This window comes from Lycium barbarum, chromosome 12 (assembly GCF_019175385.1).
Source record: "Lycium barbarum isolate Lr01 chromosome 12, ASM1917538v2, whole genome shotgun sequence".
Taxonomy (NCBI): Eukaryota; Viridiplantae; Streptophyta; class Magnoliopsida; order Solanales; family Solanaceae; genus Lycium; species Lycium barbarum.
In genome coordinates, this window is record NC_083348.1 from 89,720,844 (window position 1) to 89,740,924 (window position 20,081).

Below are 20,081 nucleotides of genomic sequence, written 5' to 3' on the forward strand. Positions count from 1 at the left end.
GAAGTAAAATTTTAATTAGTAAAAGAGTATAAAATAACCTCTTACCGTCTTGCTAGATAAAATATCTTAATTTATCTTCCGTTATACTTTAGGTCATTCATACCCAAATCTTCTTGTATTTATCATGACCCTGATGGACTCCAATCTCAATTAGGATGGGGGCTTTAATTTTAGGGAGAGTTACGCATTTGACTCTTTTAACCTTGACAAAAATAGAGGGGAAATGGTCAAGAGAGCCTTGGTTGAAGATTCAAATCATTCGACTGATCAGGGAGAAAATGAATCTGTCAATTCATGACTATTATTACTACTATATTAAGTAGGCGTTTGGACATGCGATTTCATCTCATAATACTACAAAAAAAAGAGGTAATCAACGGAAGTTTTTAAACGGAGGGTATTAATACCTCCACTAATTGCATCAATTTACAGAGATTAAAAGAGCCCCCATGAAATTATGTAATTAGCAGGGGTTGTAAACATCCACAACCTTAAAAAAAGAGCGCCATATTTAAACTAAATTATAATAATTTAACGGAGGTTTGTAACCCCGCTAGATACATAATTTATTGGAGATTTAAACAACTTAAAATAAAAAGAGGTTTAATAGCGGGGTCAGTCTAACCTCAGCTAAATTATATCAACTTGCGGTGGTTCGGAGCCTCCGCTATCTTATTTATAAAAAAGCGCGGCATTTAACAAAAAAAAAAAAAAAAAAACCAAGCTTTTTTGTTTCCCTCTTTTTTTTTTTCACCCAAAATATTTCTCACTCGTCTCGCTCTCCTTCTCACTCTAGCAGAAGAGAAAATTATTTCATGGTTCTTCTCACTAATTGCATCTATTTTACCGGTAAGTGTATTTTTTTTTTTTTTTGCTTCTTCTTCAATTGCCTCTTTCTTAAGGTTTATTTTTTTATGAAATTTTAAGTAGAATTTAGCTTTGCTTCATTTTTTTCCTCTTTTTTTTTTTGTATCAAATTTCATTTTTGTGTGAATTTTGCGTGTTTTTGAATTGCATGTGGTTTTCTCGATGTTGATTTGAAATTTGTTCGAAATTTGAAACTTGTTTTCTTTGATTTTGATTTTCTTCTTTGATTTTAGTTTTCTACTTTGATTTTAACTTTCTGCTTCGATTTTAGAACGAAGCTTCGATTTACTGCGATTTTGAACGAAGCTTTAGGTTTGTATTTACTTTGATTTTAGTTTTATGTTTAGATTCTACTTCGATCTTAGATTTCTGCTTCAATTTAATTAGAAATCTAGAAAGACTTTATGTTCGTATTTTAAGCTTCGATTTACTTCATCTTTTTGCACAGGTATTGTTCGATTTTGCAATTTTAGGTATTATTTGTATTTTAGGTATGGTACACTTGTTAGTGTTGTACACTTGTTTCATCTTCTTCACAGGTTAGTGTTGTACACTTGCTTGACTTGTGTAATTATGGGCTGATTGATAGGAGTAAGTGTAACTATAATTTGAATCCGAAAACTAGAGCTTGGCATGCTAAAATGGATGTTGATGAGCTAGGAGCTGGACTGATTTTGTTCTGGGTTTGACAAAATAATCTCAACATGTATGATGCACATGCTTTTCTATTGTTCTTTCATCAAGAGTATTTCCGGACTAGGCTTCGGGTGAAACTATTGCATTGTTACCCCTATGAAAATAGTCCTAATTGCACATTCATGCTGAGCATTGAAATCACGACTTTGACCAAATAAAATTATTAAACAAATGTTTGTGTAAATAATCCTTTCAATTAAGCAACTTTACCTTATTGAGTAGTGATCCAGACTGATAATTCATCAGCCGAAGTTTCCAGATGTTATTTGTTGTGTGCCTGCAGTGGCAAGGACTAGGATGGAAATGATTATTGTTGCATTCTTAAATGTGTGGAGGAGAAATTCACTCATTTGATTGCTACTATAGTACTATCAATCTCACAATTATGTGTCAACATTTCTAAAACCACAATTCTGATATTTTATTTACACCTTCAATGGTTATCAATGCTGGTGGCAGGTTGTTTATGATAGTTTACGTCGTAAAATGTAGAGATTTGATTTTATGAATATACCAATCAAGGTAAATGACTTTTGTAACTGTCCTTTCTTCTATTGACATAACAAAGTATGATCTTATTAAATAAGATATCTGCACTAAGGTGAAGAAGCCTCCTCAAATGTACCCTTGCCTATCGAATTAGGTTTCCAAATCAGACAACGTAGATGTTGGAGTAACAGTTGACATTAGATAGTAAAGGTTAACAATGCCACAATGTTTAGATGAATTTGCAGAAACGTAAGATAAAAGTTAACAGGCATATACGAATTGAATTTTGGCATTCGCAGAATTCTTTGGTGAGCAGAATAATGGACTAGATTTTTTTTTTATTCTTTATGCAGTAGTAGTTATTGAAGAGGAGAAAAACTTGTTCTTTCCATTAAGTGTGTCTTTGGAAACATCAAATTATTGCTGCTTTATTTATTTGAAGTAACTTGATATGGAGAAGCTTTCTTTTAGCTTTGGTTTTCTCAAGTATATGTGTCAATATGTTGATAATCATAACTGAATTGTTGCAATCCATTTTGGTTATTGAGAGGTTGCTGGAAAATACTGCACGGGTTTTTGAAGAGATATGAGGAAAACTACTTGGATTAGTTGTAACTTTCTGTTTAAAAGAATTAGTTACAATTTCTTGATATGAAGTGTTTGCTTCTTCTTTTTTCCGCTCTCGCTAATCTTTATGCATCTTTTTCTCTTGCAAGGATATAATATATGTAATTTGTCTACTAAGTTTCTTTTTGGTTTGGTTTACAAATGATAAAGAAACTGATTGTTTTGTTTTAATAGGATTGCCAATATATTGAAAGCCGACAGGATTAGTTTGTGGACCTTGTATCATTGCACTGTTAGCTGCGTTTTTCCACATATTAAGGTAGTTGTTTTATTGAATTAAATTCTATCCATGCCTTTGTAGTTGCTTTTATTTTATTATTATATTTTCATGTTGGTATATTGTTGACCCAAATTTTTTCAATTATGTACGTTTTATTTAGGAAAAATTTCAGCTAGCAGTGAGTCAAAGTACTGTGGATGAGTCTGAAATTTCTCCCAACGATGCTGTGGGTAAGGTGCTAGGAAAAGAGCATTCTGGGAGGGTAAGATATTTGGGATTAGGAGCTACTCCAAGCACTCATTTTAAACAAACAAAACCTCGTGTTGGTGGTATTAGAATTCCAAGTAATGATGTTGGATGTTCTTCTTTCGGATGTCAAGACAAGTACAATAAATTGTTGAATACTTTCAAAGCCTACATGATAATGAAGGAAGGGTCAATACCAGAACAGTTTGCTGGGATCTTTGGTTCACCTCCTACAACGGTAAATCAATTTGCTCATTTTAATTTTCTGCTTGATTTACTGGGCTCTTCACTTCCCTACAATTTGCTTGATTGCCCACTTACGAGGTTTTAGTTTTCTACTTAATTTAGGAAGGGTTTTTCTAAATGTGCATAACTTTTTGTTCCTGCTATTAATTACTTTTGTTGTGTCCTAAGGTTGACCAGAAATTTAACATCTGTTTAGCAAAAACAACAATTGTTTCTTTATCTTCTGTTTTGACATAAAAGAGATGCATTTAAATCATCTGTTTCTTTTAGTGCATAAATAGTATGTTTGAGTATGAAAATCTGAGTTTTGTATCCCATGTTTAAGAATCTGAATTCATTACTGCTATTCCTTTTTTTTTATTATTCCTCGTAAGGCAGTAGCACGTACTATCGTTCATGGTATTGCTAAAAATTTCAGGAAGTAGGAATTATGAAACCATTAGAAAAGACATTCATAATAAGATGTTGATTCCATCAAAGTGGCAGAATTTCAGAACAGGTGTGTTGATAATTGCATGTTTGGTTTGTATTGCCACGAAGAGTTGTTTAGAAACTAATTTATAAAGACTAACTTACGTAAACGGCAATGTTGTAGCACGATCTTAACGTATTATACTATAATTATTATACTAATTAACGACTAACTGATGTTTTATTTTGAATCTTCTTAAAGGAGACCAAGCAGAAAAAGCCTTCAGGTCTTTAAAGTCTTGAATTATGATAGCTTTAGGATAGGTGTATAGCAATATAGTAACATATATAGTTGTGCCTGAGATCATGAAAGAGAGGAATTAGAAATCAATGAAACAATTTGTGCTAAGGCTAGATGCTTCTCAAAATAATTCAGCGATGGGATCTGAAGAAGAAAACTACTACAACAACCTTATTAAAAATATCGTTGTTTTTATTCTTCTCTCTGATCGCAGTTTCTTTCTTGTCCTTGACCGGACGGTTTGATCTTGTAAGTCAATGTGTATTTACCTTAATAAAGCCAATTTTAATGCATACTTATAATTTCAGTTAATAGACATGTAATAAAAAGTAGCTACTCCATCTTGTGTTGAGACTCAGATTTTCCACTACTAGTATTTTGTATTTGTGTTTTCCAGTTTATATAGGTACAATATTGACCTCTAATCAAGTTCATATGGATTCTGCATAAGAAATGAAGCTGATGATTTGATAGTTGATATAATTCAAACCTAAGGAGATTCACATAGCTACTAATATAATGGCATTGCCTATTTGCTTGTGGGCTACTGGAAAAAGTCTTTGTTGCTTAAAAATGTGGTGACTGATTATTTGTACTATCCTTAGTTGTGTCCTTTACTGTGGATTAGTTTCTGGTTCCCATATTCTCTGTATTTGTGGTACTGTTATATACCAAAATTCATATTTTGGTTTGAATTTGCATGATTTAAGCTGGCAGCTACTTCATTTCAGCTACAATAACCCAATTGTATACCAAGCTCTGAATTTTGTTGTATCGGTGATCCCTGTTTTTCTTAATTATCCGATCTTTCGGGTAATGTATTCACAAATCTCTCTTTCTTTGCAGCCAAGTGACGTAGGTAGCAGCTAGCGGATCCATGGATTCAAGATTTTCTAGCTCTAGTAATGATGTAATATGATTAGTTGACTAAAGTGGATTTTTTGACGATTTCAGTTGATGACATTTACTTGTCTTAGTATTTTGTATGCTTTAATGGAATGTTGATAATTCTCAATTTTGATATTCTGGTTTTAGTGTTAAAATATTCATATTTGTATTAAAAAAAAGTTCGAAAAGTTGTTTTTTGTAACAAATATATCTATTCTAGAATATATCTAAAAGTGTGGGGGTTTAAACCCAAATAGTTATAGTAAATTCCGAGGGTTTGTAACCTCCCTTGTACCCAAAATGTACCATAGACAGAAAGTGCAATTTGCGGAAGTTTATAACCTCCGCTATTTGTTGTCACGGAGGTTGGGCAAACCCTCGCAGTAAGCTGCGGCAAATTGATTGGGGCGGCGTTAATGGCAGGGGTTTGGTGAACCTCCGTGACAGCAAATAGCGGAGGTTATAAGCTTCTGCAAGTTGCACTTTTGACCTCCGCGAATTGCATCTTTTTTTGTAGCATGATGAAATCATGAGATGAAATTAGCGTTTGGACATGCGATTTCATCTCTGATTTCATCTCATGAGATGAAATCCCAAATCATCCAAAAAGACATGATTTGAGATTTTAAATCATGATTTCAAAAAATATAAATGTAAAATTTTACCCATATGTTTATATTTTATAAAAAAAGACCCATAAGTTGGTAAATATATTTAGCAATCATGTTTACCAACCATTTGTATTAAATATTAATATGCAAGTTGGTAAAATATATTTATCAATCATGTTTATCATGTGGGAGGATTATATTAAAGAGTCGTTACATTACTATTCATGCTAAATTTTTCTTTTTATTGAACTAAAGTTTGATCAATTGATGTTATATTTTTTAGAAAGGTCTTCTAGTAGCGTATTAATTTTATTATGAACTTATGATTTTCTCATTTGGTAAGATTGTATGAGAATTGAAATTTTTTTGATGGTTTTCACAACTTGTGGGGTCTTTATGTTTATAAAAAAAAAACTACAACTTAAGAAATCTAAATTGCATGTCCAAACATGATTTCATCTCATGAGATGAGATGAAATCATGTCCAAACGGCTCCTAAATGTACATAGACATTTCAAACATGCCGAACTTGTAGAAAAATAATCAGAGAACTCGTAAAAGCCTAACTAAGATTAACGTCTCGACTCTTGACTTTCAAGGACTTCTCTGTCCTGAGCGAGTTCAGGACCCAGTTGAAGCTTGAAGTAAAACTGCAAACGTAGGTAAATAGAAGCGGTAAAATTATCTTATCAAAAGTATGATTCTTCCAACCCTGTTCATTTTGACCCCCCAAATTCAACTGAAATTGATCAACGCATCTTTCAAAATATTTTTAATAAGATTTTTTCTTTGGTACGTGTTATACAATCGTAATGAAGAAAAAAACTTATATAAGGTACTTTAATAAATGGAAAAGGGTCAAATTTGCCCTCTAACTATTGTTTATAGTTCAGATTTATCCTTCGTTAGAGTTTTGGTTCATATTTACCCCTTCCGTTAAGAAACTTGTTACATTTGCCCTTATCACTAACGGAATGCTGACTAGGAGCCCTTATTTTCCACATAAATGCCATGTGTATATATAATTTTTCTTTTATTTTATGATATACCTATTGAATTTTGCCATGTAATATTTGTTTTCTATTAAAAAAAATATAATACCTAATCTTCTCTTCCATCAAACCACCACTTCCCCTTCTTCTCCGCCAATGTCACCGCCGTCCACCACCCTCCACAGCCGCTGGTTAATTTACTAAAAATTAACCCATTAGATAGAAGTGATTGAAGATTTAATTTATGCATAATTTATGTTTCCAATCGGAGTTCTGGAATCTGATTAATCGAAACTTGAAGTAGCTCCGGAGAGTTGTATCAGCATTGTAAGTAAATCATTTATTTGTTGCTTATTACCACATTCGTGGTATATTTAATTTTCGGGTATGTGAAAAAATCTGTTCTTCTTTATGTTGCTCTTTGTGGTAGATTTTTGGATTAAAATTTGGATGCAAGAGCTTCTCACCACATTATTCGGGCTGTAAATGTACTAGTAATTATTTTTTCCCCTTTTGCAGAAGCATTTACATTTGGAGTCTATCAGAAGAAGAAGAAGAAGAAGCCATGTGTGTTAGATTTGTGGAGGGATATTATTATTCCCATATAATTTACTTTTACTTATTAGAAATGCAATCTCCACTTCACCATTAAATCGTTTTTCTTTCTTTTGATGTCTTAAAGCCTCTTGCAGACAACAAACAAGAAAAAAAAAAAAAAATCATCAATAGATCCTTCATTAAAAAGAAAGAAGATACCAAGTGGGGAAGTAATGGGTTAACTTTTACTAAATTAATTGGCAGCGGTGGATGGCGGTGATCGTGGCGGAGAAGAAGAAGGGGAGTTGGTGGTTTGATGGGGAAGGAGATTAGGTATTGTATTTTTTTTTGATAGAAAAAGAAAATTATATGGCAAAATTCAATTGGTATGTTATAGATACACATGACATCTATGTGGAAAATAAGGGCTCCTAGCCAGCGATCCGTTAGTAACAAGGATAAATGTAACAAGTTTCTTAACGGAAGGGATAAATATGAACCAAAACTCTAACAAAGGGTAAATTTAAACTATAAACAATAGTTGGATGGTAAATTTAACCTTTTTCCCTTTAATAAATTATTATATAAAAAAAACAAAGAAATTAGAACTATTAAGAGTTATACCAATTGGGTTATGCATGATATATTAGATAACTCACCTAATCCCTTAAACCAAACGGCCCCGAAGGAATAGAAAGATCAAAAGAGTTAACTTTTGTTCTCTGTAATACGATGATTACACAAGAAACTACCCAAAAATGACAAGGGAAAAAAATAGAACAATAAGTAAAATTTGATACTAACAGAAACTCAAGATTCCTCCGACATTTAAAAAAGATTTTTTTCTTCTTTTTGTATAGCAATGCACATAAGCTGAAGTCACTATTTGGGAAATTATAGATCAATTCAGATAATTGTAAATTTAACACGATCAGAAGATTAGTAGAAGTAACTCGTACAAGAGGAGAAAGGAATATAGAGAAAATTATCTTGTTTATTATGATACCTCATGTTCACAACCAATTTTTTTATCTTATTCCTCCTCTGGAATAGTGTTTTCAAAACTTTCGCAAACGTAGAGATCTAAAATATGCATTTGTTCAAACTTTAAATCGAAATCATTAAAAGAAGAAAAAATAAGGAAAAGAAAAGAAATAAATGAATACAACTTTTTATTTATTGTAAAGGAAATCCTTTTCAATTTTCATTTGCCACTTTGACAAGGTATTGAGTCGACAGTCGTCATTAATAATTTACACACATACCCAGATCGGAGAGATACTTTCGCTTTCAATAAAGGTCCAAAAGCACTTGCTCCCTCCTTGATCTTGCTCAATTACAGTAGTGCCAATTTATTCTTCTGTGATTCATATGAAATTTTAAATATTATTTTAAATTAAAGTATTAAATTAATAATCATATTTTATAGTAATTTAATAAAAAATATCATATTAAAATCGTCAAATTGAATGGTTAATGCATTTGAGTTATTAAATTTGCAAGAGAAGTATTATTTTATTATTATAACAAAGAAAGGAGGAATTACTACAAAAATATCATATTAAAATACTCAAATTGAATGGTTAATGCATTTGAATTATTAAATTTGCAAGAGAAGTATTATTTTATTATTATAAGAAAGAAAGGAGGAAGTAAGATCTTTTGGCCTCTTACAATTCGAATAGAAGATTTTTTTTCCCCAAAGCTCGCATGTGGAAGAAATAAAAATCTCCTATAAAAAGATCATAAAATTAAATTTTTTTTACAAAGGGCTAAAAATTTATTTCTCCCTAACGAAAGGGTCTTGACTACTCCATTCATTCCATAATAAGTAGTGTTTTTAGTTTATGTACGTCTCTTAAGAAATTACTTACTTCTAGAAAATTATGAGTGTTTTTACTAACTTACCTTAATTAATGCCTAGAAAAAGAAAAGTTATTTAATGATTCTTAATTATAAATAAGGGTAAGTTTGAAACAATAAAATTATAAATAAAAATACGTTTGAAAGAATAAAATTAATTTCTTATTGAAATTCTAAAACACCACTCATTTTGAAACAAAAAAAATCTAAAACACCACTTATTATGCAATAAAGGGATTATAAAATATTTTAGGCCGGTGGAAAGAGGATGTCGAATAAATTGGGAATGATAAAGCAATATTAGTAAGGAATTTGTTATTGCTGCAGAGACAAAAGGCACCTGGTCCCAAATCAGTCCCAAATTTGGGTTGTTGCACTTGGGGGTCAAAATAATCAGCCTAGTTGGTTGCTTCTTTGACAAGCTCCCCATTTTCATCTCACACCAATCATGACTACTTCCATTTCCCACCAATTCCAAAGAGGAAACCCACCGCAAAAAAAGAAAGCAAAAGCCTGAAAAAGCATAGGAAAATGAATGGAAGACCAATTAAGGGAATGGGTATTCAGCTAAGTTTTCAGTTATTGATAGCAATTATTACTGCTGTTCTAGTCATTACAGCTTTGTCTATGTCTAGAGGGATTAGGGAAGCTCCAAAGTTAATTGAGAAGGAGACCAAGAAAAGCTCATTATCTAGCTGCAATTTCTATTCTGGGAAATGGGTATTTGATAACCAATCTATCCCTCTTTATAATGGGACAAAGTGTTCTTTCATGGATGATGGAATGGCTTGTGAGAAGTATGGTAGAAAGAATCTTGATTATCTTTATTGGAAATGGCAACCCAATGATTGTGACCTTCCAAGGTACAGTATTATTCTGTTTTTCTCTTACTTTTTTTTTTCTTGGGTATTTGGTTTTAATTCTTGATTTTGCAAAGATTTAATGCCACGGCGATGTTGGAGAAGTTGAGGAACAGACGGGTTGTTTATGTGGGAGATTCACTCAACAGGAATCAATGGGTTTCAATGGTCTGCATATTAGAGTCACAAATACCTAATCGTCTCAAGTATGTTCACTATAATGGCTCTTTGGTCACCTTTAAAGCTATTGTAAGTTTTAATAATTGCTTCTCCAAAACCCCATCTTACTTGTTTGATTGCAGTTACTAATTAGTTTTTGTTTGTGAACATTGGTGAAGGAATACAATGCTACTATTGATTTCTATTGGGCACCATTGTTAGTTGAATCAAATTGCGACGATCCATCGTATCATCGTGTGGACGAGCGCATAGTGAGAGTCAATTCTATAGAGAAGCATGCCAGAATTTGGAAAGATGCTGATGTGCTTGTCTTTAATTCTTATCTATGGTGGAGATTGAATTTGAAGGTTCTGTGAGTACATCTTTGCAACCTTTGGCCATTCATAAGAAATTATGGTCCTTAATTTCAAGATTTTAGGCGTAAGGTGTTCATTAATATGAGAGTGATTTGTGTAATTCCAGGTGGGGATCTTTTGATAGTGCAAATGCAAAGTATGAACATTTGGGGATGTTGCCTACATACGAATTGGGGCTACAGACATGGGCAGATTGGTTGGAAACTCATGTTAACCGCACCAAGACTAAAGTTTTCTTTGTTAGCTTGTCACCCACTCACAGCAGGTATATAATATTGCTTTTTTCGGTCCCAAATATTAGTCGATTTAGCAAATAGAATTTGTTTCCAAATTATTTGACGTTTTAGAAAAACAAGAAGTCAGTGCTGTTTTCTCAATATGCTCTTACTGTTAAAATTAGTGAAGTGATATTAAGTGTGACATATTAGGAGATAAATGGTGGTTTCGACAATACTCTCACCACTAAGCTATTCCTGAAGTAGTATAATGGACTCATCATTTTTACAGATGCTTGGCCATTTCTGAACAACCTTTATAACTTCAGTGCCCTCAACAACCCTTACTAGAAGAAATTATTAATTGCATCTTTGATTGCCTCCTACAACATGAAACCAAGGGTGGGATGGCAAGTCCAAGAAAATAAGTATAAATAAGTTGGAGCTGATGTCAAGTTCCGTGTTGGAGTAAGTCTCCTGTGATATTAGATCATGTCATGAATCTTCTTTTAAATTTGACTTTGGGGTTTGTACTTTGTGTATAGCTAGTTCATTTTTGACTTTCAATTAGTTTATGAGTTTACGCATACTGACTGAGTCATAGGAGTACTAATTTAATGAAGAAACATAAAATGGCAGGGGAGAAGATTGGGGGAAGGCAAATGGTCAGAATTGCTACGACGAAGCAGAGCCAAATTCTAATGCAGCGTATTGGGGATCAGATTCAGATTCAGAAATGATGAAATTGGTGGAAGTGGCCATCCAGAAATTGAATGAGAAGAGTGGTCTCAAAGTAGATTTGCTCAACATTACTCAATTGTCTGAATACAGAAAGGATGGCCATTCATCAATCTACAGAAAGCACTGGGATCCTCTGACCAAAGAGCAATTGTCAAATCCAAGTAGTTATGCAGATTGTATACATTGGTGCTTACCTGGTGTTCCTGATGTTTGGAATAACTTTTTATATGCATATCTTCTTTACTTGTGATCCGTACAGAACAAGACTAGTTGGTACAAAAATAGTAAAAAAATAAAATTAATTTTTTCTTGAAAGGACTGAATCACCCTATTTCATTCCTTTGCTAAACTGATAGTCCAGGCTCAATTAGAGCACTAAACCATGCCGTTGAAGGGAAAAAAGCTTATATGTACATGTTTATACCAAATCAATGAATGCAAGACTTGTGTTTGTAATTGATTCTCACTTTAAGTTGTGTTTTCATGTAGTTAAAGGGATTGTTTTTGCATAAATATCGGATCTGAGTACGTATTTTCTGTTGTTAAGCCCTCATGACTCAATAAAGGAAACAGAGTACACACCCCATAATTTGTCTGAAACACTTGGGGGAAAACAATCCGTCAATTGCCAAGGGTGGATGTATGAATGATCTATATATAATGTTCAAATCAGCTTATGTAATCCATGTTTGTCCAACATAGAATACACATCTGCCAACCCTGGGGTATGAACAATTGGTACTTTTGATTGAAACACGATGACAAAATAAACTTGCAACGACACCCGCAAGGGTGGCTCAGTTGGTTGAGCATGGGGCTTCCATAATGGAGGTCTCAAGTTCGAAACCCCCTGCCTACGACAACAGGAGATTTGCTTTCTGGGTCGAGCTCGTCGCACATGGCTTGCCTAGTGCGGGTTATCTCTCCTGTGTGATAGGCGGGCTATTACACAAGAGCGGGGTTTACCCTGTGCGCACCCAAAGGGTAGCGGCTGTGGGTTCCCTTGTCATTAAAAAAAAAAAATGAAAAAAGGCTAGCAACAACAATAGGAAAATAGAGACACCGAGTTACGTCCGGGGGCAATGAGAAGAATCCCGCTAGAAATTGTTGAAGCGTGTTAAAAAAGAAAATAACTCTCAATGTTTTACACTTATGCCCAATAATAGAATAAAAAATTAAAAACACTTCTCTGTTGATGATTAGTCCAAGCCAGAAAAGTATATCAACACTGAGTTCGCTAGTGTAAACATGAAAAATGTAGTCTTCGATTTGTCTATCAGAAGTGATGGAAAATCTAGGACGCCGTCTCTATACATCGTTCGACCTAATGAGAAGAATCCCGCTAGAAATTGTTGAAGCGTGTTAAAAAAGAAAATAACTCTCAATGTTTTACACTTATGCCCATTAATAGAATAAAAAATTAAAAACACTTCCCTGTTGATGATTAGTCCAAGCCAGAAAAGTATATCAACACGAGTTCGCTAGTGTAAACATGAAAATGTAGTCTTCGATTTGTCTATCAGAAGTGATGGAAAATCTAGGACGCCGTCTCTATACATCGTTCGACCTAATAGGGTTCTAAATCCTGACACATTGGCAGTTTCTTATCATACAAAAGATTATCTTCTACTTCTGCCTAATTAACTAGTCCAACGGTCAATTCCAACAGGCGTTCTATTGATTAAGTATGCATTAAGAGAATAAAATATATTTACCTAATTAGATCACTTATAAAGTAATTATAAACAAATCTTTGAAATAATATTGCTTCCAAATGTTCCAGTTTATGTGATGGTATTTGACTTGACAGAAAGCTTAAGAAAGAAAGAAATATTTTTTAAATTTATGGTCTAAAGCACGTCATACATATTTGTGTGACTAAAAGTGTCTCATTAAGGATGAAATGATAAGTTTAAAACTAAATTATTTCAAATCGTAAGAAATATATAACTCGAATCATTTATTTATCTTATTCAAGAAAGAACAACAAATTGAAGTAGGCAATCAGGAATGGTAAAGCGTGTTATTATTAAGCAGTTGTACCTTTTGTCAAGATATATGAGTCATAACAGCTGATTGATTAGAAAAGAATATATCTAGTAGTAACAAGAATTCTACCCAAGACTAACTCAAGTGTTTTCCTCCCAACTTTGTCCATAATATTCATCCAAAATGGATTATAATAATACGGGTAACGTGACCCATTGTGTAAGCAAATGTCGCACTCATCAAAGGTAAGTGCAAGTGTTGAGATCAAGCAGCCACATAATTTGAGTCCGGCGCTAAAATGACACTTTTTTGGACCTTGAAGACAAAAATGGTATGTCTTCTTTTTTTTATACCAAAAGGGGTTTTTCGTTGGTTATTCAACGAAATGTTAAACCCATTTAACATTTCTGTCAAATGTTTAAAAAAAAAAAAATTGTATTTCGTTAGGTAGGTGGCGAAATACAATTTTTTTATATTTTTTTTTGTATTTCGCCACCTAACTAGCGAAATGTAATTCATTTTTTTTCCTTTTTTTGTTTTTTTTAAATCCACTTTTTCGTGTTTTTTTTAAGTTTCCTAAAATAAAATTATGAAAATATAAATTTTTTAGGACGCAAAAAAATCAATTTTCCTGATTTATTATTTCAGATATTTTAATTAATTAAAAAAAATCAATTTTTCATTTCAAGACATAACTTTATTTTGAATATAAATCTAAGTCAATTAGATAAAAACATAGTTAAAAAATATAGGAGAAAGAGTAGTTGTAAATTGGTGAAACTTTAAACAGTCGTAACTTTGCGCTCGGATATCCGATTTATGCAATTTTTTTTTATTTTGCATATTTTTCTGAGATCTAGCAGCGCAAACCGCGGCCGGGCCGATTTTCTAGAAAACCTCTTTTTTCCCTTCCAATTTTAATTTTCCCCCAAATTGGCGGGAAATTTTCAGTTTTCTTTACTTATAATATGATGATGCGCAATAGACTTCAAAATAAAAATTTCGAAGTAATGTAGCTGTGAATGTCAATTTCACTTATGTGGTTTCAATTTTTGAAAATAAAGCTGACTAATTTTCTCGACATATAAAGTTCTAAAATAACCTTACAAAAATATAACATTTAAACCTAAAGTTTCCAAAACTACTGCAGTAAAATACTGCTTTGTACAAAAAATAATATTTAACGTAGTATTTTACTGTGTTATTGGACTTAACCGCGCCGTTATAGTTTAGTTTTCGAGAAAAGGATCAAAATAGTATATTACATTTAGGTTTGGACCTAAAACTATATATGTTCTCTTACATGGAGCGTTATGTTTGCACAAGTGGTGTGCTTTCAGTCAACTCCCAAATATTTTGTTAAAAATTTAACAGAAAATGGCAAAAATGCTCCTGAACTGTTAGAAAAGGTCTAAAAATACCCTTCATTCATCTATTTTGCTACGAATACCCCTCAATTCAACTTTTTTGTCTCATTTATGCCCTTTGACTAACGGTCAATACTAATTTTTTTTTTAAAATATGTAAATTATGACATTTTATTACTGGCAAATTATTTTTTTTTTTAAATTTGGAAAATGGTTTTTTTAGAATCAGGAAAAATGAATCTCATTTTTTAAACTTGCTTTTTGAAAAGAAATGAAAAATTGGATTTTTTTAATTAATTAAAATATCTGAAACAGTAAATCAGGAAAATTGATTTTTTTGTGTCCTAAAAAATTTATATTTTCATAATTTTATTTTAGAAAACTTAAAAAAAAAACACGAAAAAGTGGATTAAAAAAAAAGGAAACAAAATGAATTACATTTCGCTAGTTAGGTGGCGAAATACAAAAAAAAAATTAAAAAAAAATTGTATTTCGTTAGGTAGGTAACGAAATACAAGTTTTTTTTTATTTTTTTTTGTGTTTTCTTTTTGTATTTCCGTCAAATGTTAAAAACAAAATAAAAAAAAAATTGTATTTCGTTACCTACCTAACGAAATACAATTTTTTTTTTTTTTGTGTTTCCTTTTTGTATTTCCGTCAAATGTTAAAAAAAAAATTTAAAAATTGTATTTCGTTACCTACCTAACGAAATACAATTTATTTTTATTTATTTTTAATTTTTTTTTGTGTTTCCTTTTTGTATTTCCGTCAAATGTTAAAAAAAAAATTAAAAAAAAAAAAAATTGTATTTCGTTACCTACCTAACGAAATACAATTTTTTTATTTTATTTTTTTTGTGTTTCCTTTTTGTATTTCCGTCAAATGTTAAAATTGTATTGATACAAATTTAAATTTAAACCTGCTTTTTGAGAAGAAATGAAAAATTGAATTTTTTTTAATTAATTAAAATATCTGAAACAATAAATCAGGAAAATTGATTTTTTTGTGTCCTAAAAAATTTATATTTTCATAATTTTATTTTAGGAAACTTAAAAAAAAAACACGAAAAAGTGGATTTAAAAAAAACAAAAAAAGGAAAAAAATGAATTACATTTCGCTAGTTAGATGGTGAAATACAAAAAAAATACAAAAAAATTGTATTTCGCCACCTACCTAACGAAATACTTTTTTTTTTTTTTAACATTTGACGGAAATGTTAAATGGGCTTAACATTTCGTTGGATAACCAACGAAAAACCCCTTTTGGTATAAAAAAAAGGAGACATACCATTTTTGTCTTCAAGGTCCAAAAAAGTGTCATTTTGGCGCCGGACCCCACATAATTTCTCATTAAAACTCAGTTTGAAAAGTCTACCCACCCCTTCAGTCTGCTACCTATAAATACCAACCTTACCATAACTCTCAAATCACACAACTTGATATAAATTTAATTAAGAACAAAATGAAGTTTTGGGCAGTGGTTTTGTTTAGTGTCTTGTCTCTAACAGGAGCATTGGCACAAGATGTTGGTGCTCTTGTTAGTAAAGACATGTTTGAGAAAATGTTATTGCATCGCAACGATGCGAATTGTCAAGCCAAAGGATTCTATACTTATGATGCTTTTATAGCAGCTGCGAGGTCCTTTGGAGCTTTTGGAACTACTGGAGACACCAACACTCATAAGAAGGAAATTGCTGCATTTTTGGCTCAAACTTCTCATGAAACTACTGGTATATATAGTTTTCTTAATAACTCCTTTCAACAATTAATATGCTTGAGTGTCCTAGCTTTACATTTGTTAGAAAATGACAAAAATATACGGAATCAAGGACAATGTCATTAACGACCCCATGATTCAACAAACTCTTAGCTAGGCTTTTAGCAGGAAAAAAAAAATTAAAATAAAGAAAACCCAGCATATCAGAATAGAGGACAAATTTTCATGTGTATCAGAAGAGAAATCAGAACTTGGATTGGGCCTAATATTTATCTCCTGTGCATGCCCAACATCTTTTACCAGCTCTTTACAAACCTAATAAGAAATAACTCACTGTAAAGTGAAAAAGAGAAATTTTCCTAATCAATGAGGACACTCATTTTTAGATACTATGCACAACCTTTCTAACAACGTTCAACAAACATATATGTACATATATGTGCATGAGAAAATTGACCTTATTTCCAAGTATGAGACCCATTAATATATAGTACTACTAGTTAAATTAAAATGAGACTCATTAATATATAGTACTAGTTAAATTAACCTTACACAAGATACATAATATGAATTATGATGATAAATAGGGGGGTGGGCAACAGCTCCGGATGGTCCATATTCATGGGGATACTGCTTCAAGCAAGAACGAGACAACCCTCCAGATTACTGCGTCGCAAATCAACAGTGGCCTTGTGCTCCCGGTAAAAAATACTTTGGTCGAGGTCCCATCCAAATATCCTAGTAAGTGGATATAGTATAATATTTGGTTTTAATTTGTTATACCAAGTTATCTATTTTATTTTTAAAGTCGCTTATTCTATATGTTTTGAACGGCTACTTGTATAAAAGGCTAACCCAGTAAGAATTTAACTTATATACACTAACAATATAAATAATTTTACGCTATAATAGTGTTTTTTGATCTTTAATACTATCGTTTTACTTGTCTTAGTTTTCAAGTTGCTATTATCACTTTTTGTGGACGTAGTTAACTGTAGTTATCTAGAGCCTAGAGGTGATATGATAGTGTAATGCAATCTAAATTTATAGAAGGCACCAGAGGTCGGTGCAACGATGCGAAATTGACTTTATCTAAATCCATTACTTTTCATACGAAACATAAATCAGTGTAAAAATTTATTAAAATTGCAACAAAGAGTACATTTGAACCCATTATTCTTAAAATATAAGGTGTTCAACACTAAGAATCTTACGGACTGAAACCTAGAATTTAAACCCTGAATGCTCTATTATTAACTCAAGTTACTCAACTATCAATTATTTTATGACATGCAGCAACTACAACTATGGACCAGCAGGAAAAGCCATAGGAGAGGATTTGTTACAGAATCCAGATGCTGTTGCAAATGACCCAGTGATTTCATTCAAGACAGGCTTCTGGTTCTGGATGACACCCCAACAACCAAAGCCATCGGCACACGATGTGATTACTGGTACATGGAAACCATCAGAAGCTGATTCATCTGCTGGTCGTGTCCCTGGCTATGGTTTAATCACCAACATTATCAATGGAGGAATTGAATGTGGAAAAGGTTCTAATCCAAATATGGAGAATAGAATTGGGTTTTACAGGAGATACTGTCAGATTCTTGGAGTCGATCCTGGCAACAACTTGGACTGTGGTAAACAAAGGCCTTTTGGGCAGTAGACGCCTTAAATAAAGTCTGCTAAGTTAGTCCTCTAATTTATACTGGAAAAGTTGCTACCAAATATGTGTGTGTACTTTCGTGTTCCATAATGAGGCGTAAATAAAGTTTGGTTCATCCAAACTAAGATCTCTGCCTATCTATGTATACGTTATACAGTGATTAATATACCAGTGATTTGTGTTACATGTATGTTCTCTTCCTGTTTTCTCTGCCTAGTGACTGGTGAGAAATACATTAATTATTAAAATGATTTGAGTTATACGTTAAAAGAACTTTACACACTATTAGTGTAACTCAACACGTTATAGTAGTTTATTTATCATTTATTTTATGATCAGACGACCACCTATACATAGAACTTCAAACTCTAATCAAATCTTAAGACTACAATAACGGAGCTTCTTATGAAAAGGTAAGTAGACAATAAATGGTCAAGATCGGGATTAATTCCACCAAAGAAAGGACGAATAAGAGAAATTAAAACAGAAAGCATTTTCAGAAGATGGTTCCAATTAGTCGGACGTACAGCGGTATGGTGCAAAAAACTGATAATTAATGTGGCAATGTGCATATTATTTTCCACTTAGTGCTTATATAACCACTTAACTTATTTTCCAATTCAAAGTCAATTTTTCCTGGGGAGAAATTAATATGATAAGTCTGTTGATCAAGTTATAAACTCGAAGTGGAGGAAAAAAGAGCATTCCTTCTTCTTGACCGGAGCCTATCTAAAAGTCTATCTCGTTGTGGCATGCAAGATTTTTTCTCTTAACCTTTTTCTATATGGTTTTTTTTCCCACGTTTAAAAATGAGACATAACTATTTGTTGGGAATAAAATAGACCCGCAAAAATAATATTCACGGTATTAGTGATAAACGCGGAACACAAAGTTATGATTAAATCAGCAAGAATAAAATGCAGCAATAATGACACCAAGATTTTACGTGGAAACCCTTCTGAATAAGGGAAAAACCACGGCCAAGAGGAGCAGCTGATATCACTATAGTAAGGAATTTTACACTGTGTAGTCACGAGTATAAATACTCCAAAGACCACTACACACTCAAAAAAGAAAAACACTCCTTTGATTTTTCCCACCTCACTACAATATCACTCACACTCTATTTTTCTTCACAGACTATTTTCTTACAGTCTATGGAATACCTCACTTTGCTCTCACTCAGATGTATTATCTGAGATTTTGGTGTGTATAGCAAATGATCTTGGTGTATTACAAATGAACCATAAGCTGCCTATTTATAGGAATGAATTTCCTATGATGAGGTAAGCGCTTACGTCACGACTATGATGAGGTAAGCGCTTACATCACGAAAATGTGAACAAAAGAATTGGCTTGTTGGCCAATTCCACAATTGCTACAAATGTGATTTTGTCAAAGGAAGAAAAATCTTCCTTCCTTAAAATATGGGATAGGGGACTGGACCCCACAAATCTCCCCCTCCAGTCCCATTCACCTGAAGGAGGGTACACTGGCTTCTAATTTGAGTGCATGCCGACAAGTTCTTTGCACAATTCGAACTTGTCTCTCGGTACCGCCTTGGTCAGCATATCTGCAGGATTTTCATTCGTGTGAATCTTCTTGACTTGGAACAATTCGCTTTCCAATTGCTCACGAATCCAATGATATCTGACATCGATGTGTTTTGTTCTCGCATGGTACATGGAGTTCTTGCTCAAGTCTATTGCACTCTGACTGTCACAATAAACAACATACTCCATTTGCTGCAATCCAAGTTCTTGAAGGAATCTCTTGAGCCATATCATCTCTTTGCCAGCTTCAGTAGCCGCAATATACTCCGCTTCCGTTGTAGATAGTGCGACACACTTCTGCAACTTTGACTGCCATGATATAGCTCCCCCTGAAAAAGTAAACAAATATCCAGTAGTGGATTTTCTGTTATCAAGGTCACCTGCCATATCAGAATCTGTATAGCCCTTCAAAATTGGATTTGATCCTCCAAAACACAAGCA

The 20,081-nt window shown here is 32.7% G+C and overlaps 3 protein-coding genes across 4 annotated transcripts; all 3 read left to right on the forward strand.

Moving 5' to 3' along the window:
- The first annotated feature begins 634 nt into the window (after positions 1-634).
- On the forward strand, positions 635-5,124 carry LOC132621323 (uncharacterized). 2 transcript variants are annotated; one of them, XM_060335545.1, is made up of 5 exons: positions 635-849; positions 1,316-1,406; positions 2,854-2,938; positions 3,060-3,383; positions 4,950-5,124. In XM_060335545.1, exons 1-5 carry the CDS (start codon positions 816-818, stop codon positions 4,971-4,973), a joined length of 558 nt encoding a protein of 185 aa, XP_060191528.1. In that variant the 5' UTR covers positions 635-815; the 3' UTR covers positions 4,974-5,124. The 2 variants fall into 2 exon arrangements, with proteins under 2 accessions (XP_060191528.1, XP_060191529.1); XM_060335546.1 differs by having other exon boundaries at positions 641-849; positions 1,316-1,358.
- A 4,189-nt stretch (positions 5,125-9,313) lies between these two features.
- On the forward strand, positions 9,314-11,802 carry LOC132622235 (protein trichome birefringence-like 34). Its single transcript, XM_060336803.1, has 5 exons — positions 9,314-9,857; positions 9,932-10,103; positions 10,193-10,386; positions 10,497-10,655; positions 11,245-11,802. The coding sequence occupies exons 1-5, from the start codon at positions 9,526-9,528 to the stop codon at positions 11,594-11,596; spliced, it is 1,209 nt and encodes a 402-aa protein (XP_060192786.1). The 5' UTR covers positions 9,314-9,525; the 3' UTR covers positions 11,597-11,802.
- A 4,317-nt stretch (positions 11,803-16,119) lies between these two features.
- LOC132622236 (basic endochitinase-like) lies at positions 16,120-18,271 on the forward strand. The gene is made up of 3 exons (XM_060336804.1): positions 16,120-16,431; positions 17,006-17,159; positions 17,715-18,271. Exons 1-3 carry the CDS (start codon positions 16,164-16,166, stop codon positions 18,085-18,087), a joined length of 795 nt encoding a protein of 264 aa, XP_060192787.1. The 5' UTR covers positions 16,120-16,163; the 3' UTR covers positions 18,088-18,271.
- Positions 18,272-20,081: the final 1,810 nt, after the last annotated feature.

Excerpts from the sequence above, each read along its gene's own strand:
- LOC132621323 (XM_060335545.1), top strand. The coding sequence starts at position 816 with ATGGTTCTTCTCACTAATTGCATCTATTTTACCG. Across the intron at positions 850-1,315 it reads TAATTGCATCTATTTTACCG|GTATTGTTCGATTTTGCAAT; the intron begins GTAAGTGTATTT and ends CTTTTTGCACAG. Across the intron at positions 1,407-2,853 it reads TTGTTTCATCTTCTTCACAG|GATTGCCAATATATTGAAAG; the intron begins GTTAGTGTTGTA and ends TTGTTTTAATAG.
- LOC132622235 (XM_060336803.1), top strand. The coding sequence starts at position 9,526 with ATGAATGGAAGACCAATTAAGGGAATGGGTATTCAGCTAAGTTTTCAG. Across the intron at positions 9,858-9,931 it reads AATGATTGTGACCTTCCAAG|ATTTAATGCCACGGCGATGT; the intron begins GTACAGTATTAT and ends GATTTTGCAAAG. Across the intron at positions 10,656-11,244 it reads TTGTCACCCACTCACAGCAG|GGGAGAAGATTGGGGGAAGG; the intron begins GTATATAATATT and ends ATAAAATGGCAG.
- LOC132622236 (XM_060336804.1), top strand. The coding sequence starts at position 16,164 with ATGAAGTTTTGGGCAGTGGTTTTGTTTAGTGTCTTGTCTCTAACAGGA. Across the intron at positions 16,432-17,005 it reads AACTTCTCATGAAACTACTG|GGGGGTGGGCAACAGCTCCG; the intron begins GTATATATAGTT and ends GATGATAAATAG. Across the intron at positions 17,160-17,714 it reads GGTCCCATCCAAATATCCTA|CAACTACAACTATGGACCAG; the intron begins GTAAGTGGATAT and ends TATGACATGCAG.